The sequence below is a fragment of the Simochromis diagramma genome, unplaced genomic scaffold (genome assembly GCF_900408965.1).
Source record: "Simochromis diagramma unplaced genomic scaffold, fSimDia1.1 OVJJ01000320.1, whole genome shotgun sequence".
Classification (NCBI taxonomy): Eukaryota; Metazoa; Chordata; class Actinopteri; order Cichliformes; family Cichlidae; genus Simochromis; species Simochromis diagramma.
Window position 1 is genome coordinate 7,464,097 of NW_024386773.1, and position 23,991 is coordinate 7,488,087.

At 40.7% G+C, this 23,991-nt stretch overlaps 3 protein-coding genes across 14 annotated transcripts in view; all 3 read left to right on the plus strand.

Annotated features, from left to right (window-relative positions):
* eif4g3a (eukaryotic translation initiation factor 4 gamma, 3a) overlaps nucleotides 1-6,244 on the plus strand; it is a 65,783-nt gene extending 59,539 nt beyond the window's left edge. For all 10 annotated transcript variants that reach the window (XM_040005701.1, XM_040005755.1, XM_040005727.1 and 7 more), the window contains 9 exons: nucleotides 430-542; nucleotides 899-1,071; nucleotides 1,339-1,464; nucleotides 1,708-1,789; nucleotides 2,034-2,132; nucleotides 2,424-2,570; nucleotides 3,621-3,702; nucleotides 3,842-3,988; nucleotides 5,225-6,244. In XM_040005701.1, the coding sequence (XP_039861635.1) occupies nucleotides 430-542; nucleotides 899-1,071; nucleotides 1,339-1,464; nucleotides 1,708-1,789; nucleotides 2,034-2,132; nucleotides 2,424-2,570; nucleotides 3,621-3,702; nucleotides 3,842-3,988; nucleotides 5,225-5,406 (1,151 nt within the window). In that variant the 3' untranslated portion in view covers nucleotides 5,407-6,244. The remainder of the gene's footprint in view (nucleotides 1-429; nucleotides 543-898; nucleotides 1,072-1,338; nucleotides 1,465-1,707; nucleotides 1,790-2,033; nucleotides 2,133-2,423; nucleotides 2,571-3,620; nucleotides 3,703-3,841; nucleotides 3,989-5,224) is intronic.
* A 1,685-nt stretch (nucleotides 6,245-7,929) lies between these two features.
* On the plus strand, nucleotides 7,930-15,919 carry hp1bp3 (heterochromatin protein 1, binding protein 3). 2 transcript variants are annotated; one of them, XM_040005865.1, is made up of 13 exons: nucleotides 7,930-8,046; nucleotides 8,949-9,029; nucleotides 9,662-9,839; nucleotides 10,447-10,509; nucleotides 10,615-10,771; nucleotides 10,858-11,001; nucleotides 11,100-11,159; nucleotides 11,972-12,111; nucleotides 12,394-12,484; nucleotides 12,906-13,065; nucleotides 13,780-13,891; nucleotides 14,043-14,198; nucleotides 14,389-15,919. In XM_040005865.1, exons 2-13 carry the CDS (start codon nucleotides 8,963-8,965, stop codon nucleotides 14,906-14,908), a joined length of 1,848 nt encoding a protein of 615 aa, XP_039861799.1. In that variant the 5' UTR covers nucleotides 7,930-8,046; nucleotides 8,949-8,962; the 3' UTR covers nucleotides 14,909-15,919. The 2 variants fall into 2 exon arrangements, with proteins under 2 accessions (XP_039861799.1, XP_039861804.1); XM_040005870.1 differs by lacking the exon at nucleotides 10,447-10,509.
* A 1,930-nt stretch (nucleotides 15,920-17,849) lies between these two features.
* sh2d5 (SH2 domain containing 5) lies at nucleotides 17,850-23,929 on the plus strand. Of its 2 annotated transcripts, none has more exons than XM_040005919.1 (10): nucleotides 17,850-17,966; nucleotides 18,648-18,704; nucleotides 18,781-18,861; nucleotides 18,940-19,014; nucleotides 19,108-19,254; nucleotides 20,892-21,092; nucleotides 21,334-21,517; nucleotides 21,917-22,022; nucleotides 22,114-22,273; nucleotides 22,996-23,929. In XM_040005919.1, the coding sequence occupies exons 2-10, from the start codon at nucleotides 18,654-18,656 to the stop codon at nucleotides 23,167-23,169; spliced, it is 1,179 nt and encodes a 392-aa protein (XP_039861853.1). In that variant the 5' UTR covers nucleotides 17,850-17,966; nucleotides 18,648-18,653; the 3' UTR covers nucleotides 23,170-23,929. The 2 variants fall into 2 exon arrangements, with proteins under 2 accessions (XP_039861853.1, XP_039861844.1); XM_040005910.1 differs by lacking the exon at nucleotides 17,850-17,966 and adding an exon at nucleotides 18,036-18,217.
* The last annotated feature ends 62 nt before the right edge of the window (nucleotides 23,930-23,991 follow it).

Sequence of the window (23,991 nt, forward strand, 5' to 3'; positions counted from 1 at the left end):
CCTCTTGATGTGTTTTACGGTGTTGTAGGCTAATGTAGTCAGATTTTCCTGTGGTTTAATGATCAGTCAGTAGTAATGAGTCTATTAACTTGCACAGCCAGCTTTCCTTCCTGGCTTTAAATAGATTTTATTTATAAAGCACTTTTTCAATTCGAATGAAAACTTCAAACACTATAAGCACACACAGATATTCATTCTGCACTTTTTAACACTATACTGCTATATGGTGCTTAGGGTTAAAAATCCCTGGGTATAATTGTCTATTTGCCAACCACCTTCGTGTGACTGTTTATCCTGATTGCCAGTGTTTATGTAACTCAATCCAGATAAGAAGAAGATTTGCGGGGTGTGTTGAACTTACTTTTTAGAGCAGCCATCGGTTCTTTCCACCAAAAGGCAAAGTTGGGACTTGTGTTTATATGTTTACAGTGAAACCTGAGCCAGTGGTCCAGACCCCAGACAGACCAGCCCTGTCTGAGGAGGAGATCGAGAGGAAGTCCAAGTCTATTATTGACGAATTTCTACACATAAACGATTACAAGGTATGACATTCACGAGCAGTAGGTGAAGTTTACGGTGCACAACTTCTAATACGCATCAGCAAGCTTCTGCTTTACATGAATATTAACAGTGATTTTTTCCAGAAGATTCATTCATGATTAAATAAGTTATTTTCTTTAAGGCAAGCATGCATTTTGTATTTTTCATACCACTTTAAGATATGTTGTAAGCTTTAACCAAGATTTGTGTGAGTTTAAATCCACCAGCAGGGTAAGATGATGAACCGTGTTTGATATTTTTATGATTTATAATTGCTAGAATGGAAAATTTCAGTATTTAAATTTTTCAATAATTTCCAGCTGAGTCAGTTTTGACAATATATCTTCATTTTCTGCAGGAGGCTATCCAGTGTGTGGACGAGCTTGACTTGGGCTCCCAGCTTCACATCTTTGTGCGCGTTGGGGTGGAGTCGACCCTAGAGCGCAGTCAGATCACACGGGACCACATGGGCCAGCTCTTCTTCCAGCTGGTGCAGCAGGGAACCGTGCCCAAGGCCCAGTTCTACAAAGGGTCAGTTCACTTGCTTAGTGGCCAATAATCAATCGATCACTAGAACTCTTCTATTTACTTTCTTCTTAACCATTTTTTATTATTTGATTTATTTGGCACTGAAATTTTGGACCAATCTTGCAATGGAAATACGCATTAAAGTGAAAGTATATCCTTTAAAAAGCACATTGCAGTATTTTTAACATTGTTTATTAAAGTGGAAATAAAGTTTGAAGCACTGTCACATCTAATCACTGCTTGGTCTTCTCTTTGTCTTTGTTTTCTCAGGTTTGCAGACACGCTGGAGCAAGCGGACGACATGGCCATCGACATTCCTCACATCTGGCTGTACCTGGCTGAGCTGCTCAGCCCTGTGTTGAAGGAGGGGGGCTTCTCTATGAAAGAGCTCTTTAGGTACAAATAACTGAAAATGAAAGATTTGCTGCATTTGTTCAGAAATAAATTCACCTCTGCCACCAATTTATCTACACTTTAGTCTCAGATTACCTTCCATCAGACATAAAACAAACAAACATGAGGGTTACATCTGCACATGTGTTTAAATAATTGGTCTGATTGCACATTTGCTGTAAACAAAGCTGTGTGTGACAGGGGGAAAAACATGTATACTTCAATTTCTTTCGTCTCTGTTTGCAGTGAATTAAGCAAACCCTTGCTTCCTGTGGGAAGAGCTGGGATCCTTATATCTGAAATACTGCACTTACTATGCAAACACATGGTAAGCAATGCTTAGATGTTATATTGTTGTTTTTTATGATTATTTTTACTTTTTTTGTTTGTTTGTTTGTTTTTTATCTGTTCTCATGACCTCAGTAACATTTAATCAATGAAGATTAGGGACTAATGAATAATATATCTGTGTAAGTATCTATGCTCCTTATCCTCGCCTTCAAAATGTTGAAAATGCAAGACGATGTGTGTGAGGGGAGAGGTTTAACTTTTGTCTTGTTGTGTTTCCACAGAGCCATAGGACTGTAGGTTCTTTATGGAGGGAATCTGGCCTCAACTGGACCGACATTCTTCCAGAGGGAGAGGATGTCCAGGCCTTCATCTTACAACAGGTTGGTTAGTGTCAGGCTCAGACTTGACAACATTTTGATTTCTTTCATTGGTCACTACGTCAGATAGAAGTTAATATTAGGGTCCAAAAATTTAGCTTTTTTCATTGTCTGATTACACACTGCTTCCTCATCGTTCATGTGTTGCTGTTTTTTGAGATCTGCATGATGTCATCAGGTGTTACCTAGGAATTCTATAGAAAACTATGTAAACAGACAACAGGAAAACCTTTTTTTCCCCCTTTTCATCACCTTTTCATTTCTTGTCCTCTCCTGTCATTTTCACATCAACAGAAACTCCAGTTTCTTCAGTCAGACAGCTCCAATCCTGAGGCAGCTCTGCCCGAAAGGATCTTGTCTCCTGAGGAGATGAGCCAGCATCTGGAGAGACTCCTCCTGGAGGATATGGCCAGTGATGAGCAGATTTTTGACTGGGTGGAGGTATGACAAGCGACGTTACTCAGGAGCTCAAACATCACACAAACTGTGTGACCGAGTGGCTAAAAGCAGGGAGGAGCGGCAGGCCGTCGTTTGCTGTGTTGCTTTTTTTTTTTTTTTTTTTTTTTTAATTAAAAGTATGGAATGAGAACAGACGTGGTGTTTGCATTTTTTATTCTTCCTTCGCTTTAATTTTTTAGATATAAGATTCTGAAATTGTGCCTTTTTACAGCCTTTGGTGCAATTAAAAAGAGACATAAATATAAGGACTGAACGTTTTTGTGACTTTTCTGCCTTCCACTGTCTTTCTGTTCTGTTCTCTTATGTTGAGCGCTGCACCTCGTGGTGCTTCATCATTGTTGTTCAGTTGTATTTTTTTTCTTACTTTTCCTGTTTTCATCTTTATCCTGTTATGTTAATACATGAATAGGACGACGTGTTAAAGATGTCTGAGGAGACCAAGCTTGAGGTAGCCAGCTCGAATGACGATAGAACCAGAAGCCATGCCAACTGTTTTAATGTAGCCTGCTCTTATAGTACCTGACTCTACAGAAGTGGACAGCTGGGGCTCAGAAGTCCACCAATACCAGAGTTTGTGGTTTGATTCCTTGACCCCAGTTACTCATGATGGTCAGACCAGCAGCATGCCTCCTGGCTTTGAGCAAACAGTGTGTATGAAATTACAAAACTCTCTGGATAAAAGCACTACATAAATGCAACCCATTTGCCACTTACCATAGTACAGCTGCACTCACTACTAAAAATGTCAGAAAATAACTCAAACACTGTGCAAATATGGTGAACAGTAGAACAGAGTATCAGATCATTCGCGGACAAGTAGGTGTTAAGTGACGTGTTGATACAGCGTATAATATAATCCTGGTGTGGTTGAAGTTGAGTGTTTGAGCAGAGGACGCAATCCAAACATGGTTTGAAGGGGAAAACATAGTTAAAACATGTGCTGCTGCAAAGTTATGTGAGGTTGCAGTGTATTTTTTTACCTGCTAAGTGGAGTCATGTGACAATGACAGCTAGTTCTGCTCCGTTTCCCAGGCAAATCTAGATGAAACACAGATGAGCTCGTCTCCCTTCCTGAGGGCTCTGATGACAGCTGTGTGTAAGGCAGCAGTGAAAGGTAAGCCACTCCACCACCTGGAGAAGACACTTCTCTGTTCTGCTTAAATCCCACCGCTGATTGCAATATTTACACTCTGCCAAATTGCGAGCGGGCCGGCTCAGCATGCACTCACTCTGCCTCCTGCTTTGCTGTACAGATGATAACACCAACTGTCGAGTGGACACGGCCATGATCCAGAGGAGATTGCCTGTATTACTCAAGTACCTTAACTCAGACACTGAGCGACAGCTGCAAGCACTTTATGCACTTCAGGCGCTGATCGTTGCCCTCGATCAGCCTCCAAGTAAGTTCTGCATCATAGTTTATAAAACTAATAAAACCTGCTGCTCTTAGCTTTCCTTACTAGCGCCTTTCTTTTGTTATTGCTGATTAGAGCTCAAATACTGGCTACAAGCGGCTGTACATGTAATGATTAAGACATTTTTTTTTTATTCATTTAAAGAACTTGATCTCACCACAGAGTTCTTACAAGTAAATTCTTAATAGTTAGTGTCTGTTTCCAAGGTAAAGAATGATTGAACTAAAAGTCTGTGTTTCTCTGTGGAGGATTTGCATAAATAAACTTGATGAGAACTTCACTGCAGTTTAGTTCTCAAGGTATAAGAATATAATGTGTTTCAAGGAAATATATCTTGCAGTTATGTCAACATGGGTTAGGTAGGGTTTGCAATAGACTGTATATAAAAGATGGTCGCATTTTTTTTACTGCTTCTATGTTGATTCTATGAAAACTAGTAGTGACTGTATTTAGACAAGAGGTTAGAGTGTCACTTTGTCAGCTAAAGCATATAAAGCTGCGTTCATAAACTACATGCACAGGTGCACAAACACTCACAGATATCCAAACAAGACCAAGAACAAAACACTAGACTTCAGTAGCTTTCTACTACGGTCATAAAAAAATTATTTCCATCTACCTTGTTTTATATTTTTACCTGCAAGCCTACGGTCTTGTACCTTTCCATACACCCTAAACAGAGCAGTGACAGAAGATAAGACTCTGATTAAGTCTGAAACAGCATGAAAAATGGAACTGTGGTGAAGTTGGTATTGCCTTAACAAGCATTCATTGTGATGACCAGCAGGGGGCATCTTCTCTAGCTGCAAAAAGGCAGGATTATATAGAAGGTGTATGGGGGGAAATGGTCTTCAGCTGACTGTATTTGTGACCTCAGTAAACTGTTTCCTGATTAATTTCTGTGCTCATTTGCTGGTTTCAAGTCTTGACGACTAAAAAACGAATTAAATTTAGCAAAATACGCCTAATATTTAAGTCACAAAGGCGGATAAGCTTATTGGCTACAGCCTCAACCAGGTGTGTGTGTGTGTAGTTTAAGTTGCCTGCCTGAAGGCTTCACTGTGTTAATGTAACTTTTCAATCAGTCTTGTTTCTTTTTGGCTGGTTTTAAATTTATTTTCTAGTTCCTTTAGAATGAAAAGGAACAGGGTTCAACTTTAACCTAATTTCGAAAAGAACTTGTCAAACAAGGTGACCGTTGAATATTTGTCTGTCTTCTAGACCTCCTAAGGATGTTCTTTGACTGCCTGTATGATGAGGACGTCATCTCGGAGGACGCTTTCTACAAGTGGGAGTCGAGCAAAGACCCGGCCGAGGAGCAGGGCAAAGGCGTGGCCCTGAAGTCCGTCACGGCCTTCTTCACCTGGCTGCGCGAGGCAGAGGAGGAGTCTGAAGATAATTGACGAGGGAGACACCCGGGGACGCGACTTAGTAGAACTGTATCCTCGCAGCAGTACAAACTTTCAAAATGGCTGCGTGGGCAGGACGACATGTTTACGGCTGGAATTTTTTTCTGCGGTACGGTTCTGAAACATGCCGCCATTTTGAGTTTGGATCCCAACGGTGGAAGCACTAAATACCTGTATTATACATAGAAAATATTTTTTTTTTAAATTTTAACTTACTTTTCTTTTGTTACTTTTTAAGAAGAGACTTAAAAGATACATAGGTTCTGGACTCTTTAATTTATTATTTTTTTAAGGACTGCAAATATGAAAGTTATTTAACATTTGCAGATGCTCACAATGAGAACAAGACGGCAGAAATAACAATATAATTAATTATAATAACAAAATAATAATTGTGAAATAAACAGCCTCCCCGGATTCCACACTGTTTGGTTTAAAACAGAGTAAAGCAAAATTATTTTGGGATGAAGGGGAAGCAAAGATTAAAAAAAAAAAAAAAGAGGAGTTGAATGCACAGGAACTATTAACATTGTCCAAGGTCAAAGGTTATCTTGTAATAACCAAGAAGTGTCTCCCTGAGCCTTGGCTTGCTCTGCATTGATATGTACATACACCTCATGAGAGGTAGAGGTATGCATTCAAGAAGCGATGCAAGTCCGAACTGTCACACAAACGTAGACGAACAAACCAGATTCATTCAGATGGAATGAGCAACTTCAAAAAGCAAATGGCCAGAGTCGCTGAACATGACATGCTTGTAACACTTCAGACCTACAGAGCAGATTAAAGCTTGTAAATACATTAAAGACAAAAAAAGGTATTTAAAAAAGTGCTTATTCTCGTGTTTTCGTCTCTTCTTTTTGGGGGGGAAAGGTGGGTTGCCAGATTATTTTTTTCAACGCGTATGTGTGTGTGTGTGTGTGTGTGTGTGTGTGTGTGTGTGTGTGTGTGTGTGTGTCTAATAAACTGAGCCAGTGTTTGAAGAAAAACCGTTTTAAATCCAGGAAGAAGCAGCTGGAATCCCCTGGAGCCACCGGGAAGTTGAAATCATTGCAGCGCTTCTTCTCATGCTCGTATTCGATGTAAACATTCGTACGTTCATATTTAACGTCTGTTACGTCACGCACCCGTCATCACATGTGCTTTTAGGGCTTGGGTTAGATTTACAGCAGCAGGCGACACTCCTAGCATGAATGACTTTGACACACGTTCACCGATGAGGTCGATTCTCTTGTCACTGTTACAGGTTTCATAGGTTTTTGAGCACCGGTACTGGATTTTAAACAATTAAGACGGGATTGAAGTGAGGGGTTTAACAAAAGTATTGCGTTAACTGTGGAGGAATTACAGCCATTTTTCTTTGTATCCGTCAATGACAGTTTATTGGCTGCTATTCTGTGGAATGGTTTATCACTTGAGGTTTGTCTTTTTTTTTTTTTTCTTGCAAAATGTTGCAGCTTAAATTAGAAAATGTTCAGCTTATTTGACAAAACAATTTAAAGAAACCCCAGGGCGTTGTAAAACTGACTGATATAGAGAAAACAAGCAATTAAGAAAACGATCTGCAGATTTTACAGCAGCAGCACATTGTAATGCAGCATCATGAAACCATTAGCTGTAATAGAACGTGTTTGTTTTTAGCTGTTCACTTTCCCCTGAAGGGTTTCTTTAATCTGTCTGGCTCGTCAAAATCTAAATACTGTTCTGATTAAAGTTGGATGCCTGCCACTTTAATGGAGAGTAAACTCGGAGCTTTAATCAAGATAACCATTTTCATTGTTCCCTTCAAAAAACTACAGATCCCACAAATTATAGCTTTGTCCATCCAGGCATTATCCCGTCACACATGTGACCAACACTTTCTCTGATTTCACTTTTCAGGATTTACCTGTGTGGCCAAAACTGCTCTTGAATTCAAGGATATCTCAGCTGTGAAATAAGCAACATCTTTCATGAAGTTTTTGTTAGGATATGTCAAAGAAAATTCACAAAAAAGAAGGAAAAACAGCATTCTGACTTAATAATAATTAAGAAATTATAAAAACTCAAATCCAGAATGACATAATGATGTCATGCCTTTTGTCTTTTCAAACTATAATGATTATAATTGTTTGTTTTGTGTTTCTTAACAAGCTGGTAGTTTATTTTTGTTAAATTTTTTATTTTTTGTATTTGTTTTAGACAGTTTCTGTTTTTGTGTTGTTTATTTCTTTTAAGGGGATTAGATGGAAATCTATTACAAAGCCTTTTTTAACGTGATATTTTTGTTTCGTTTTGGGGGTTTTGATCATAGTTTTTTTTATTTTTTTATTTTAGGTTTTTTGTATTATTATTATTATTATTATTATTATTTCTACGGTTGTATCAAGCAGTTTCATCTTGTTCTTTTGAGATTTTTCCTTTTGTTTTGGTGTGTTTTTTTTTTTTTTTTTTTTCTTCTTGCTTTTTGTGTGGGTGGAGAAGGGGGATAGAGGTGGAGGTGGGCCAGCCTCGACGGTGGGAATCCTTCGCTGTGCGTCGTGACGCAGCACGTTGCAGTCCTAACGGGGCGGGGCTCGTAAACAGAGGAATCGAAATAAAGGATCGTGCAGAAATTTAGCCCAAAGTGTTTCCGTTTTCCCCGACGTGTTAAAGGTAAGTTTGGCTCGCGTGCTGAGAAATTGTTTGCTAAACATGCAGTTGCACGGATACGGTTCGGGAAGCAGCCGGGGGTTTTCACTTTGTGCAGCTGGAATGAATTTCATCTGCCTTGTGAGACGCCATTATTGTGTGTATAAACCGACGGACAAAATGGCGAAAACTGCTGAAAAATCCTGGCACCTCGTCCTCTGGCTCCCGTGGACGTGATGGAAATCCGTTGGCAGAGACTGACCCATCAGCGGGGCAAGCTTTGCGCCGTTTTGTAGGCGCTCAGCGTTTTGCGTAATGCAAACAGCACCTTTTCTTCAGTTGGGGGATAAAAGGCCTCAATGAATGAAGGGGGTTTGGCACCAGCGGCAGTTTTAACCCTGTGCATACACAAAATGGGCCTCAAACCAGTGAAGCCAGTTAAACCAACAGTCCTATTCAATTTCTAACTAGTATTAACAGATATTTATGAGCTGTAATAATTGTACATGTGCAGTGTGAAATTTATAAATCTTTATTGTATCTTTTATTCCTCAGAACTCATACTGAAGATTTAAGTTTAGCATGTTTTGTTTACCTGACGGACATGAAGAAATTACCTGAAATTGGTGATATAACTACTCAAACATACACCTTTAATACCGTTAATAACACATCTTGAATCCTAATAATTTACTTGTAAAATAAATAAAATCTACGGATGCACTAATTTATAAAAGGCGAACTTCAAAGAACTTAAAAAACAAAAACAGCTATTTGTCAGGTAAATATCAGCTTCATTGATCCACAGGTACAGTACGGTTTATGTAGTTGGGGGTTTTTTGCGAAGTGATTAAATTTTGCATATCAAAAATTTCACTCACAAAGCCAAACAATGGTTGTGCTCATGATCTTTTCTGGTTCTTCAGGTAAATCTCCTGTGATGCCGATTCGCCGAGCAGCAGCGACTCCGACCCAGGAGAAGACCCCCTCCGCTGCAGCAGAGAAAGGTAAGGGTGAGGTAGTCCTCCACCTGCACCCTGTCAAACCCTGGCCCCGCCCCCTGCCAGCCATCAGCCGCATCTGTCGCAGTGTTCAACTTCAACCAATCATTCATTCTCTCAACACAGAACGAGCAAAACTCATCTCCAGTTCTTTTTTCCAGTATTTATTAGGAAAATAGAGTACTTTAGGTTTCTTGTATACTTTATAGCAGTTATACATTCATTTATATTATATAGCTACAGTTTCATATAGATTTGGTTGTTTAATGATTAGTGTTTTATTTAAAATGTTTTAGTATTAGTTTTGTCTCATAAGTAATTCAAAATATATCATCTTAATTGTGTCACTTGACTCATAATCCTGCAGATTTATCACACATTTGCACTAAAGCCTCATTATGCTTTTATGTTGTTTTATGTTCCTGTTTATTTTTATTTATTTTTTTATTTAAAAAAAATACACTAATGTTGCATTTTATGTAATGCAGTATTTTCCCTTCCAGTTTTATTTTTTCATTAAAAACTTTAAAGACCTCGAGTCATACTTTTATGTAAGTTTAATAATATCAGCTTTACACTATGAAGAAAAATAAAGGCAGTATAGTGTTTTTAAGGTTTTATTTTTAATGCTTTCTCAGAACCTGAAGCCTCCTCGGAGGAGTCGCCCGCTACCGAAAAGGAGCAGGCCGCGTCATCAGCCGCAGCAGCCGATGGCGACGAGGGCAGCGCTGCGGGCAAGACGGCGCCCGCAGAGAACGGGGAAAAGGCCGACGGTGCCGCAGCGGAAAAGGAAGGAGAAGGGAAAGAGAAGAAAGAGTGAGTTTCACCATAAGATAGTCTGCAAGCGTGAACAGTGCGATATTTCACTTTGATAGCACTTTTATCTGTTTATATTATCCTTACCTCTGCTGGATAACTGCAGACTGCTCCTCTCGTGCAGTGTTGCATTTCTAAAAGATGTGAGTTGTCACATCCACATTCATTCCCTGCATCATAGCCATCAGACAGATGTGCGCAGTCTTGGAGGAGTCCAGGAGGAGAGGACAGTGGCATCGTAACAGTGTGAGGATTTTCTAACGCCCCAGTCCAAGTGATCAGTGATATATACTCACATTTCTAATAAAATCTAGCACTTTAGTTTAGCTCTGATGATCACGGTTTTTGGGCTGGTCGCAAGCCTTTATGGACTCTTTTGTTTTTGTTTTTCTCCCCCTATAAACTTTAGCTTTTGTAACATAGAATTTTGGCCTCCTCCTCTTCTTCTCCCAGACCTTGCCAAAACAGACCTTCACCTTTTTTCTTTTTTTTTGCACATTGATCATTAGCACTGCAATTCAGTGAGGGTCAAATTACCATGGTGGTCATTAAGACAGATGTTCTCAAATTTCATTTTGTCTTTCCCGTCGGTGACAAACGGACAAAGTGACAAATGCAAGGACTGCGCGGCTGGACAGTGCGCAACACACTGCTATGTTCTCCTACTAAGGTGAGGATGTGATAAAGATAAGGGTGGTAACGATCACAGTGAAATATCGCTTTTAAAGAATCAACCGTCATGACTGAAATTGTGTCTTGCTGCTTCTGGCAACAGGTTGAAGGATGGCTACAAGTACGAGAAGTCTAAAGTCAAGAAGGTGAAACGGACGATTCCGGCGTGGGCTAGCGTCACTGCGAGCAAAAAGGTCCCTGTTACCAACTTTGCTGGCACTCAGAACAAAGTGGATAACATCCTCATTGAAGCCATCACGGTGTGTGCAAACACTGTAAAATGAATCTCTCGGCACACAGCCGCTCTCTCGATTATTTATTTATTCGTTGTCCGTGTCCTTTGTAGTCTTGCAATGACAGGTCTGGAGTTTCATACCAATCTGTCATGAAATATATCGTGAAAAAATACCCAGGGATGGAGCTTGACAGGAAGAAGTTCCTCATCAAGAAGTCCATGAAGAAACATTTGGAGAAGGGAACCATCAAACAGGTGAAGGAGCCAAGAAACTGTCAGAAGTGCTCCGTTTTTCTCAAGGATTTGTGGTTTTAAGTCTACTTGCTTGTGCTTTAACTGTCTCTCTCACGTAGTTGAAGGGGAAAGGTCTTTCAGGGACCTTCGCCATTGGGAAGCAGACTCCCCTGTCTAAGGTACGTCACAACAACTTGCAAGATGCTCAGTCTTAATACTTTATATGTGTTGGGGATTTCTCAGGGTTGAGTGTTAGCAGTTTCCCCATGTTTGAAGTCCTAAAGTCGAGCCAAGCATCTGGATGTAGCATGTATATGAATGCTATAAATTATTTCAGTTGTGAGATTTGCTCTAAGCCCAGTTCATATGCACTACAGCTGGTAGGTAAAACAAAGGTGACTACACCTCAACGATCATCTCCTGGTACTCTTCTGCATCACAAATGCTTGTTAGAAGCCCTGATCTGACAACTTCCTCATTTTTGATGCATATTTTTCTCATTCTCTCTGTAAGAGAATGAGGAGGAGGGGGGGGGGATCCAGTGTTTCTAATCATCAGCACACTTGTATATGCCACAATTAATGTTGAAGGGATTCTCCCAACAAAGCCAGAGCAGATTGACACTCTGAGAAGGACAAATTCTTGGTCTGTAACTTGCGACTGGATGGCTATGAAGTGTGAGCGTTAGCTGATTTGTCACCTTGAGATGTGGAGAAGGTCTTCTGCTGAAATGCAGAGTGAAAATTGTCATTTTGCACATACAAATCATCAGAGACTTCCAGGGTACAATTTTGAAATTGGTGACTGCAAAGGAAGTGGTCTAGATGTCCCCAAGGAGACGCACTTGCAGGAGATTTAAACTTTTTTTCTTCGTAAAGTGTTTGATATGGGCCTAACGTGTAGTGTCAGCATTTTCCTTTTCCCCATTTTTCCCCGAGACTGGGATATGTTTGGTTGTAATTGTCATGTCTGTAAATGGATGTTGCTTTAGAAAGCTGCTCAGAAGCAGGAGTCTCTGGGAGACGCTCTTCCTCTCATCATCACTCGGCTCTGTGAGCCCAAAGAGGCCTCCTACAACCTGATCAAGAAGTACCTGGAGCAGCACTTTCCCAGCTTTAACATCGAAAACAGGTGCAGCGTATCACCTCTTCTCCGTCTAATGTTGTTTCAAGATGCAAGGTGCTCTTTATCATTGACTCGTTTAATTCGTATATAAAAGATGGTTGTGCCATTGTGGTCAGAAGTTGCCATACACTCATCATGGGCAGGAATGTCATGGTAATTTTGGACTTTTAAATATTTAAACTGTTTTTCCAGGGTGGAATGATTGTACAGCACGTGTACTGACATACCGGTACTGCTTTAACTGTATTGTGTTTAAAAGCTGTAAGCTGAAGATGATTTACTCCTCAGGCCAGAAGTCTTGAAGTCCGCCCTGGTGAGGGCTGTTGAGAAAGGGCAACTGGAGCAAATAACTGGGAAAGGAGCGAGGGGGACTTTCCAGGTAAGTCTCCTCCTTAACACTTTGTTTTGCTCAAAAAAGAGGAATGCATTTGTTTGTTTGTTTTTAATGGGCAACAAACATTTAATTTTTGGTTAAGAAAAGGCCTCCTTGGACAAAAAAAATGTCTTCTGTTAACAGAAAATGAAATAGCAGAGCAGTTCTAGATAATGTCTTTTTTTTTTTTTTTTTAAAGTCGGACCTATCTGAGATAGTCATGTAGCAGTTGCCACCAGTTACTAACACCTAAACATTTCAGGACCCGCTTTGTTTCCACGTCACAGACAGGACCACAGAGCCAGTCAGTGTGCCAGCTCGGGCTTCATTGTTCTTTTATACTGTTGCATAGAGGTAAACGACAGGTTGTTTCTTTGTACGTGAGAGAGCTGCAGACTTTGTTTCCTAAAGTGCTTCTACCCACCAGCTGAAGCGTACCGGCAACAAGGTCCTGCTCAAGGGTGGCACTTTGGAGGACGCCATCACAGCTGCTATCACAGCCATGAATGAACCGAAAACCTGCAGCACCACAACTCTACGGCGATACCTTTTAGACGCCAACAAGGACAGAAAGGAGTACCAGTTAGGTAAGTTAGGTAATCCTACGTGGCTCAACAGGATTGCTGAGACCGATTGCACTACATGGACATAGTAAGGGTGCCTTAATCTACACATGCTGCACCATCTGAAACTACAACTAGACACAACACTCGCTTTCTCTTTAAACAAATCACAAGAAATGCAGCAGGTGAACCCTTTAAACCTGGTTCTTATGACTGAGCCCTTCAGCCTTCTACAATGATTTTGGTGTTTTGCTAGTAAACTATCCCCTCACTCGTATTTTGAAAGTTAATTTGCTGCTAGCCATGTTTCATTAACAGCAGACTGACGGGTCGCTGTTGTTGAGGTTCTCAGTGTCATTCTGCGGTCTCTCTGTTTTGTGGGCTTAAACTCCTTCACCGTGAACTGCAGCTGCAGACGGTAGTTCTTCCATATTATCTGAGACCCATTCAGAACCTGCAGGCGGTGGAGAACTGAGCTGAGTTCATCACCATCTGCACAGCATATCAAGGACTACCGTCACCAGCTGCTGTTCAGGATGATGGAGGATCTGCACGACTATCTGATATCTGCAGCTGATTAGGACTATAATTTCTTTCTTTTTCTTTTTCTTTTTTTTTTTTTTAATTAAAAAATTAGCCAGCAGCTCAAACACACATAGCACAAGTTTCAGTTAAAACTTTTTTTGCATCAACAATGGCGTCACCAGCAGAACTTTTTTTTTTCTCTCTTCTCTTTAGTGGCCAATCTTCGTAGGACCCTGACAAAGTGTAAAGTACTCGGATGGATGGAGCAGATTACTGGTCACGGCTTCAACGGGACCTACCAGCTGTCGTTCCCTTTCTACCCGAGGTATTTCACTTCCATCTGGAAATCCCCGACCCTTTAATACTTAATTTATTTTTCTTTCTGTCTGATAAAGGAGCTTTGTCTGTGCAGCTTCTGGAATTCTTTGTTCTTTCTTTTCTTGATGTCTGATCCTTTTTTCTTGTCCCCTCCTTAGTCCCACCATCCTGTACCCAGACAAGTTCAAAGAAATTCCAAAGAAAGATGCTGCACCTCCGACCAAGCGAAGGCGAACAGTTGAATCTTCAGACGAAGACGAGGAAGAATCAGAAGAAGAGGAAGAGTCTGAGGATGAAGCCCCGGCCCGTAAGAGGTGCATATACCTGTTGCAGCTCGACTCCTAATTACATGCTTGTAGTTAAACGTTTAAAGATGGGTCCTACTCCATATATCAGTCCAGTCTTTTGTAATGACAGCCATCCATCCCACAATGATTAACAATTCAAGTGGAGAATTGTTTTTATTTATTTTTAACAACTGCTTTTTGTTAAAACGACTCTTAGGAAACCTCCGAAGAGGCCTCCACCAAAGGCTCGTCGTCCTCCTCCAACCAAGAAATCTTCGAGCGCTAGTCAGTCAAAAGCTAAAGGCAGAGGACGTTCACTCGCAAAGAAGTCTCCAGCCAAGAAAGCAGCATCTTCGGCCAAGAGCTCGGGAAAAAAACAACCAGCCCCTAAGAAGGAATCCGAATCGCCATCTAAAGCCACACCTGTCAAGAGAGGCGCCCCTGCAAAAAAGCCCAAGACACCAGCTGTTAAAAAGCTAAACAAAAGGGGGGCCAAGCGACCTGTGTCCAAGGAGTCGTCCCCCAAGGAGCCTACAGCCACAAAGGAGACGACAAGGAGCGGGTCCAAGCGCTCCAAGGCCGAAGAGTCGCCTCCTGAGGCGCCTGCAGCTAAAAAGCAGGCGGCCAAGAGTGGATCCAAACGACCCGCAGAGTCGTCCCCTGCAGAGCCCGCAGTGAAAAAGGGGGCCAAGAGCAGCAAGCAGTCTGCTCGCAAGTCTAAGAGAGGGAAATACTGAACCCAGGAGCGTCTTCTACAAACTGGGCTGAATATCCAGCAGTCTGCCGCTTTAGTTTCAGTGCTTTCTCTCTCTTTATATCATTGTTTTCTCCCTCTTTATGGGGCAGTAGGGTTTTGTTTTTTTATTTCGATTGTAGAATAAGAACCTTATCCTACCAGTTAATTGAACTTTGAGAGTTTCTGAATTTTATTTTTTAATCACAGTGTGTAGGAAAGCTCCGTTAGTGTTATCGGCGAGGCTGCCGTCTTGGGAGACTGTAGGAACATCAAGCATACTTTAAAACTAGAGCCACGTAGCGACTTCGGTTTTGTTATGTTTTTCTTTTTCGATTTTTGTTTTTTGGTTTGTTTTTGTTTACACATGTTCCTCGTGTACTCTGTAGTTGCTGGCAGCACACATTCCTAATCTCAAATCAAAGATCAGTGTTCTAGAAGGGTGAAAATGGCGTCAGTTTTATGTTGAAAAGTGGGTTTAAAAGTTCAAAAGAGTTACTAATGTTGTTAGTACTTTATAAAAGACAGAAATTTTAAATTTCTGTGTTTTGTCCCGGGATTGAATCAAAATGTGGTCATGCAACTAATGCATACAAATCTGAACAGTAATCTGTGTTCCTCATTTATGTAATTTCCTTTTTAATTATTATTATTATTATTAACAATAATTTATATTTGGTTATTTAAACAGATATAGCCCCCCTGGAAAAAGAAAGATTAAACCTGCAGGTGCCAAGTTGAGGATAAAATACTGTTAGTATTCAAGTCACACTGAGGGGAAAATGTCTTTTTGAGGTGTGTGTGTGTGTGTGTGTGTGTGTGGGTGTGAGTGTGGGTGTAAACAAGCATATACACAAATTGATTTTATCGCTTCACATCTGTATTCAGTACCAAACTGTAAGAAATGTGTGTTGTGGAAAAAGGAGGATAATAGGATAATAACTTCCCTGCATGCATGTATCCCTTGTGTTGTTAAGCTTTTTTCCAAGTCATTAATAAAATGGCTATATTTGTAGACTGTTGCAGTATTTATTTATTTTTATTTAGTGGGCAATGAAAATGTCACATCTCATAGAGTGCCTTTGTCCCATTGATGATGAAAATCTAATTATTACAGCAGGAAGGTAGACAATTCAGAATAAACAGATGAAACTTATAACTAATGTTTTACAGCAACAGAAAAAAAAATTCTATATACGGTAGAAGAAATGTAATTTAAATTTATGTATATATGATATATTTTCCCATCTTTAGATGCATAGCAGCAGTGTTGCACTTTGATTTCAGTCCCCAGCGTGTGCATGTGGTCTCCTGAGTCTGACAGCAGCTTAAAGGAAAGGGCTCTGATGTCTCATCTTCAAGGATGCAGTGGCCTGTCACTGAAGGGCTGATGATTAGTGCTGTCAGAGTGTGCTGCACGGGGTGGGAGGTGTTCTTCAACAGGACTGACAGTTTAGCTGCCATTATCCTGTCACTCACCACCTCCACTGGGTCGAGAGGTCGTCCCAGAACGGAGCTGGACATCTGAATCGGCCTGCTTCTGTCCTCAGCAGAGATGCTTGTGCCCCAGCAGACTGCAATTTAAAAGATGGCGAATTGCCACCAGAAGAGGTTTTCAAGAGCTCCATCTGAACTCCAAAAGATCTTAGTCCTTATAGCAGATACAGCCCCCTCTATCCTTTCTTGTAAAATTCAGCAGGTTTTCCTCCTGATTGTCTTTGTCATTAAAAACCCCCCACAGGAAATGTAAATGGTTAGCATAGCCGTGGGGACGGGCTCAGAGAGCATATGCAGTACATTTAATTAAAGTAATTACACGAGCAAAAATCTTCAAAACTGAAATATTTTCCACTTACTTTAATTCCCAGTTATTTTTAGATCTTTAATAAAGAAATGCTACATCATATACCCCTCTTGCATGTATGCAAAACTTTTCTCCACAGGGCATTTGCTTTTCTATGTGGGCAGCTGTAAATTAAAGTCAAGCTTCACGTTGTTGAATTTGGAGCAGGGGCTTCTTTCTAGGTCAACACTCTCTGTCTATGATGCTGGGGTTCCAGGAGTTTTGACTTCATGGCAGGCTTGAGCCATGGTGGCTACAGGTTGTTGCTCAACATCCTAATCAATTTCCTCTCATCTGAGGGGGACAGTTTGGGTCTTCTTCCAGACCTTGGCAGTGTGACAATGCATCCAAATAACTTATACACACGTACAGCAGGTTGAACTGATGATCTTGTAATCCAAGAGAGCTTCCCAAATCCTATAAATTTACAATTCTCGTTCTTAAATCTTCACTGAGTTATTGCTTTCCCATTGCTCTGAGTGTTGGTCAGTATCCTGTCAAAGAAATCCTCCTTTTTAAGGAGAAACTACTAAAAGTAACTACATTAAAAGTTACCGGGCCTACAATGGGTGCATGTCAGCTTTTAACATGTATAACCAGAAGTATAAACTGTAGATAAAAAGTGGAGAAACAAGTATTCTGAGCGTTACTTAAGCAAAATTTATATTCCCACGTATCATTATAAAGGTTTTAAAATACTACTGAATCACACTGACTCATTGTGTATCGTTGTAATGTTGCTGCACCTTAACTTTTTGTATTTTTATATCTGTATCTAATAACACAACATAGCATATGATAAAATCTGCAAAATAATAAAATGGCAAGGCGTACAAATTACAGTGTTATGACCCCAAATATCGTTTCTGAAGTAAAAAACGAGTACTATCGGGAGGAGGTGTGTGTGTGGTGGTGGTGGGGCTTAAAATAGATTTAACTTTTGGACCCAAAGTTCATCTAGACACAAGTTTTCCCATGCAGGCTGCCATCTTGGTGACGCCTCCAGTTATTTCTCGCAGGTTTTACCTAGTGGACTTTCAGTGCACAGCTTTTAACTATAAATTAATATAGTGTAATTTTGAAATACTTTTATTGACGCATACTGTTATTTTTGGTTTTGCTGCGTGAGCTTGAATTCTTGCGCGCTGTGTGGGAATGTCAGGCGGAGTGGACAGAAACCGCTTCAGTGGGAGGGTGATGTGATTCATTGAGCCATTCCGTAAGTTTCGTGTTTTGGTTGATTTAGTTCTCACGTACACCCTCTTTTCTTTCTTCTCCTCCTCCTCTTTCTCCGCCTTTCTTCAACTAAACTCCGCCTCGGAATACCGCTGCACACCTGGGCGTAACGGCTGCAGGTAAAAGTGTGACGGTGGGGGGGCCTCGGTGTGCGTTTGGTCGGCGTGCCAAGAAGACGCGGAGCGGTCCGAGGGTGAGGAGGTGGATGAGGAGGGTTTAGTTGCGACTCTCAGGGTGAGTTTCTGTGATATAAAGGTGTTGTTGTGACCTGTGCGCTCAGGTGGAGACGCCCCGGTGTTGCCTGCCGCTGCTGCTGGACTCCACAGGGCGGAAACCCTTCAAAAGTTTTGTCTTTCTGGGTTTCTTTCGGGGCATTTTGTGGCGGATAATCTCAACAAAACAATCGAGCCTCTCGTAGCAGCAGGTTTATCTGCGACGTTAATGCGCCCAAAGAAGCGTCTTCAAAATAAGGCTCTTGCGACTGCTACGCTTATGTTTAATACCGACTCGTCTTTCATGTTTCCCTGAGTATCAAGAGGATAGATAAACGCACATTCAATTTAGTCCATATGTTTTCAACTTGTTTTTAAATCTCCTTCACTCTGCTGCTTGGAGTCCTAAATTCTCGGGACTTCAAGTGTTGAAATCTCGTTTTTTTTCACAGGGCACGATGGGTGAGGCACCGGTCAGAGAAGATAGTACAGTGACACGATCAGCAGAGGTATGTCTGGAAATATGACTTTGCATTTGTGTGTCTGTGTGAGTGTTTGCTTAACCTCCTGTCTTCACTGGTGAAGTATGTAGGCTCATTTCCTGTGGATGACAACTGTTTGGATGACCAGATTAAGCAGCTGCACACACAGCTGAAGTCCCTTAAAGTGAGTCTTTATCTTTCTATCTAAACCTACGAATGTGATGATAACGACTGTACCTAATGCAGTCCTGTATTCATTTAGGCATGCAAGACAAGACGGCCAGTGTCCCTAAAGTTTTCCATTAAAGGTGTGAAAATGTATAATGAGGATGAAACGGTAAGTAGAGAAAATGACAGTTAATTTGTTTTGACCTGTTTACGTCGCTCTCCTTTTCGTGCCTTATTGCTCGCGACCTGTCCCTGTGTGCAGATCCTCCTGATGGCCCACGCTCTGCGGAGAATCTCTCTTTCCACGGCCCGACCCGTCGATTCACAGTTTGCCTTTGTCGCGCATAACCCAGGCTGCCCGGACACCCAGCTCTACTGCCATGTCTTTAAAGCAAGGCACGCCAGAGCAGTAAGGATTCTCCATTGTTCTGTTATAGTTAGAGCTCGCAGTAAATATGTATTTAAGGCTTTCTGTTTACTCACAAATAACAACCCTGCCGCTTTCCCATGCTGGACAGAAAGTCCTTCTGTCAAGCACAGTATATTTTAAAGTGTGTGATTAAAGGTGTTCTAACTCTGCTCACAAAAAGCAGAAACAATGACTGATTATACTTGAGCTGCAACCCCATTCAAGGTTATCTCTGTGTGCACCTATGGGCTGCTTCTGGCACTACTTTCACTCGGTGGAAGGCCTGTCCTGACTGCTTGAACATGTGTGTTTTGTGATATCACCATGTTGCTTACCAGACATTTCAAACTATTATATGCCGAATCATTACCAGAGGTGATGATGGGCTACGACCCAGAAATCAAACAATGCAAGAGTTTGTTTTGTTTTTTTCTTTCTTTTTTCAAAATGCATAATATGTAACTTCTCCAGACAGAGGAAGAAAATTTGACATTGTGTGTCCACTCATGGTGCACTGACCGCAGGTTTGAGGCCAGACCAACACATTTTTGCTCTACTTGCCAGATTTGGCTCGCTGGGACTTCACCCTCTTCCCTGAAACAGAAGTCAACTTGAAGGAGCATTGTTTTATCTCAGAGGAGCACAGCAAAGGCACATGTGCAAGTGGTTAAAACAAAACTTCCATCAAGCGATCTAAAAAGAGTTGGCAGCATTGTGATTTTGCTTTTTACTTGTGTCGTACTTAGCAGTTTACTTCGTCTTCTTTCTATTCTCTGTTTTTCAAGTCTGTTATCATAGAAAGTTTCCAAGCTATATGTTTGCATAGTTTTGGTCCGTGCCTGAAATAATTGCGGGGTTTTGACAGCGATTCTTTAAAAGGATTAAAATGGTCATGTGTTTAAATGACGTGAGAACGAGAACAACCTTTTTAAAGTTTACATTAGAGGTTTGCGTTAATGGTGTCACTGAAACTGAGTCCATATTTCCGTTCTCGTTATCTTGATAGACAAACTATTTTAGAGCAGCCCAGAGTAGGGAAGTAATGCCGATATAATATAAAGCTAACATTTCTGTTGTTATCAGAAGCTTTTGACACATTAGAGGAAATTAAATCCAATAAATGTGGTCAGTACTGAACAGTTTGCCATGGTAACTCCAAATAAAAAAACCCCTCCAGTGTCACACAGGTTTGGACTAGAGAGTGATGGGAAATGTGCTTATTGATCTTTGATAACAAATTCCTTTCTGTGCTAAATTCAGATCTGATCCCAACCGACTGTTGTATCTTCAGAAGTCACCCTTGAAGCCAAGCTTCCTGTTTGACACAATAATAGGTGGCTCTACTGGTGGATCTGGTAGCATTCAATTGTTTTGAGCCAGTCTCACCGCATTGTAGTTAGCAGCGAGACTTGTTCCAACATGGAGAGGTCGGGAATACTATGACACTGCAGTTGCCTCATCTCTGCGAGATGCCTGTGCTTGACTAAACGTTGTCAGCTGTGGTGTTGAAGCGCTAAGCTTTTATCAGTGCCGTTGTACTGTTAATAATTGACTTGATGAATTACTGCAATATGACACAGAATGACACAGTTTCAGTTTAACTGCTAGGTTTTCTGTATGCACCCTTCCTCCTTTAGGCCCAGTTCCTGAACCTGCTGCTGTGCCGCTGCTTCCAGCTGTCGTACTTGGAGAAGCATCCAGAAGAGGCCCAGATAGACTCTGTTGGCTCACTGCCTCATCGCAAGCCTTCACTGCTCAATCACGGCTTTCCTCTTAGTGTCAGCGCCCTGGTTTCATTCAGAAGAGCTCCTTTTGGTGGATTATTACCTGGCACTAAGGTTTGGCTATTCTTTTTTTTTCTTTTTTTAACTTCACCCAAAATCTCATGGACTAATTTAAATATTAGTTTGTTAGTAAATGTTGCAATGGTTTTGCCTCTTTATATATTGTATTTCAATGTAAGTTTACCCATGTCTTCAAAAATTACCGCACCCAAGTTTTTGCACAGCACTGCAGTTTCAAAATGTATGCCTCAAAATTTAAATTATCTGTACAAACTATGTGATGTTTTCTCTACAGAAAACTCGAAAGTCTTCAGATGACCAACAAAGCAGCCAAGATGAGGTCTTTCCCATCTCCTCTCCCTCCCTGATGCGCAAGCAAGTCATACGCACCAAAGTGCTGCGCTCTGGTGCTTACCGCTCCTTCACTTTCACGCCACGCAAACAGCGCACCATTCAGGATCAACTGAGTGTAACTCAAGGTGGGCCGAGTGTTCACAGAGCGCTATCGAGGTTCAAAGAATTGATTAGGTAAAGCGACTTCATCAGTATTTGGTGAAGGGCAGTCACTGCTGTGGTGTCAGGGTTTTTCGTTGTTTTGTTTTTTGTTTTTTTATTTTAGTCTGCATGATGAAGTGATTTCATCTCATATGGGTAATTGTGCATTTCTACAGCGCTTACATTTTATTTCTGTTACTAATGTTCCTTTTTAAAGTTGAATATGTTTCTTTGTTTTTGAGGGGTTATTTCATCATCCTCACTGCATAGCGTCCACTGAGTTGAGATCATCTGGGATGCTTCTTCCCCGTCACATGGTGATGCAATATTCCACCTTTATAAAATCTAACTTTACATTATTTCTCTTATTATATCAAAACCAGAAAAGGATCTAGACAAGTTGCCAGCGAGGCGATCCCGGGCTCCAAGCTTGTCTGAAACAGAAGAGGCACTAGCTCAGGCAGTGTGGTGTTGGGCTGGTATCGCAACGTTAGTATATCGCACATCAAATACATCTTTGCATTCATAAGTGTCACTTTCCTGTTACTACATCTGTGATTTTTCCTTCTTGGTATTGCAGTGAGAGCAGCTATTCACTGCTTGCAGATGATGTTCTGGGATCCTACCTTTTGTGCCAACATCCAAAAAACCCTAAATGTGGCTCTCTAATCATTCGCTTCTCCTCTGGCCCGATCACCCACCTTATTGAAAACACCTGTAAAGGGAAATTCGTGCTGGAGGTAATTCTTTTGTTGGCTCATATACATGATGTGAAAACCAGATTATGATTAAATCTAATCTCTTTCACTGGTTACTTTATTTTCACAAGCTCTTATATTTTTCATAAATGATAGAAAAGGAAGGGGGTCGTGGGGGGGGGATATTGAAATATCTGATTTAACGTGGAAGTGCTTTAAATATGCATTCCCTATAATGGCCAGCAGAGGGCGGCAGCTCTGGTTGTGGCGACTTCCAATTAAATTGAGGTCTGTGGATAAAATTGCCCTCAGCTCTTTCACTCATGTCAGTAAGAAGATTTGGGGCTCAGTTGGTAGTTTCAGTTCACATTTACTGAAACATGGATTTTTTTTTTTTTTATTTTTTTTTTTTTTAAAACTTTTTATGAAATGTTGATATTAGGAGTGCGGTGGAGAGCAAGGGGTGTTTGTTCCCGTGTGGTGTTAAAATGTTATGGTCAAAAACATTAAGCTTGAGGCTATCCTGTACATTAGGACTTTATAGTGGGTGACTTCCAAATTTTATACAGTCTGTTTTTAACTAGAGCCCTCAAGTGGCTTTTTGGAGAACTGCACTGGAGGTTTCCACTTGGCAACCACCTTAATTGACAATATTATTCTCGAAAACCATAATAATTGTTTGTATTTGATTAGAAATGTCATAGTTGATTTATAATCATGTGTAACTGGTGTCCTTTTTAATTTATTTATTTTTATAAATGTAGAAATGCAAGACTGAATTCAATTCCATGGCTGAGCTGATTGAGCACTACACAGAGACTGAGGACGAGCTGCCATGTCTGCTGAGCTATGCTCGGGTGAACCACTGCTATGAGTGGGAGGAAAACGTCAGCAAACAGCAGCCTGTAAAGCTTCAGCCCAAACGAAGCCAAAATTAAAAGTACCCACAGAAACGAATGGATGTAAACCCTGGACACTGGAACATGTGGACTGCCAACCTCAGAGGGCACAAAATAAGCGACACTGATCATTTCTTTTGCACATTTATCTTTTATCTGTGTTTTGGTGCGGGAAGGTTTAACTGTAAAACAAAGTCACTGTTTAATAGTGTTGGCACTTACTGTGAACAGTATCCATTTCCTAAGAGGGTACTTGTGTGTTAAAGATATATTTTGTGGTTTCTGATTTTATTATTTTTATTTCAACATAAGCTTTTAAAAATATATTTTTTTATTTGTGCCTATAAAACATCAGAGGAGCTTTTATTCCTTTTTTTTTTTTTTTTTTTTTTTTAAGACATGAAACTAAGAACCTGAATCTGTAAAGGGGAATTAATCACTGATTACTACACCTGATGGCAAAGCCACACTTTTTCTTCTTGTTTCCTTGTCTAGTAACAATGTTACTGAAATGTAAAACTTTTACTCCTTTTTACTCATATTTTTGTATGCAGTTTGTTTAGCTGATAATGTGGTATCTGTTAATATGACTAAATTTCTGTTCAGAGTTTTCATTGGTCGAGTATAAATGGTACAAAATGATTTCAATCATTCTCTGGGATTGTGGTTATCATGTTGTGTCGTCTTGACTATAGTTGATTTGTTCATAGCTTGCACACCATCTACCTGCACCCCCCTACATTAGTTTCACAACAGAAGATTGTGATTATTAGCAAAACATTAAATAACAACTGAACATGACGTGCATCCGTAGTCTTTCTTTTCTCTTTAAACGTCTCAGTTTGCTTTATTTAAAGTATG

Coding starts and splice junctions, on each gene's coding strand:
- sh2d5 (XM_040005919.1), top strand. CDS start 18,654: ATGGGTGAGGCACCGGTCAGAGAAGATAGTACAGTGACACGATCAGCA. Junction 18,705..18,780: donor CAGTGACACGATCAGCAGAG/GTATGTCTGGAA, acceptor TCACTGGTGAAG/TATGTAGGCTCATTTCCTGT. Junction 21,518..21,916: donor TCAACTGAGTGTAACTCAAG/GTGGGCCGAGTG, acceptor TATCAAAACCAG/AAAAGGATCTAGACAAGTTG.
- hp1bp3 (XM_040005865.1), top strand. CDS start 8,963: ATGCCGATTCGCCGAGCAGCAGCGACTCCGACCCAGGAGAAGACCCCC. Junction 9,840..10,446: donor GAAGGGAAAGAGAAGAAAGA/GTGAGTTTCACC, acceptor AAACGGACAAAG/TGACAAATGCAAGGACTGCG. Junction 11,160..11,971: donor AGCAGACTCCCCTGTCTAAG/GTACGTCACAAC, acceptor ATGTTGCTTTAG/AAAGCTGCTCAGAAGCAGGA.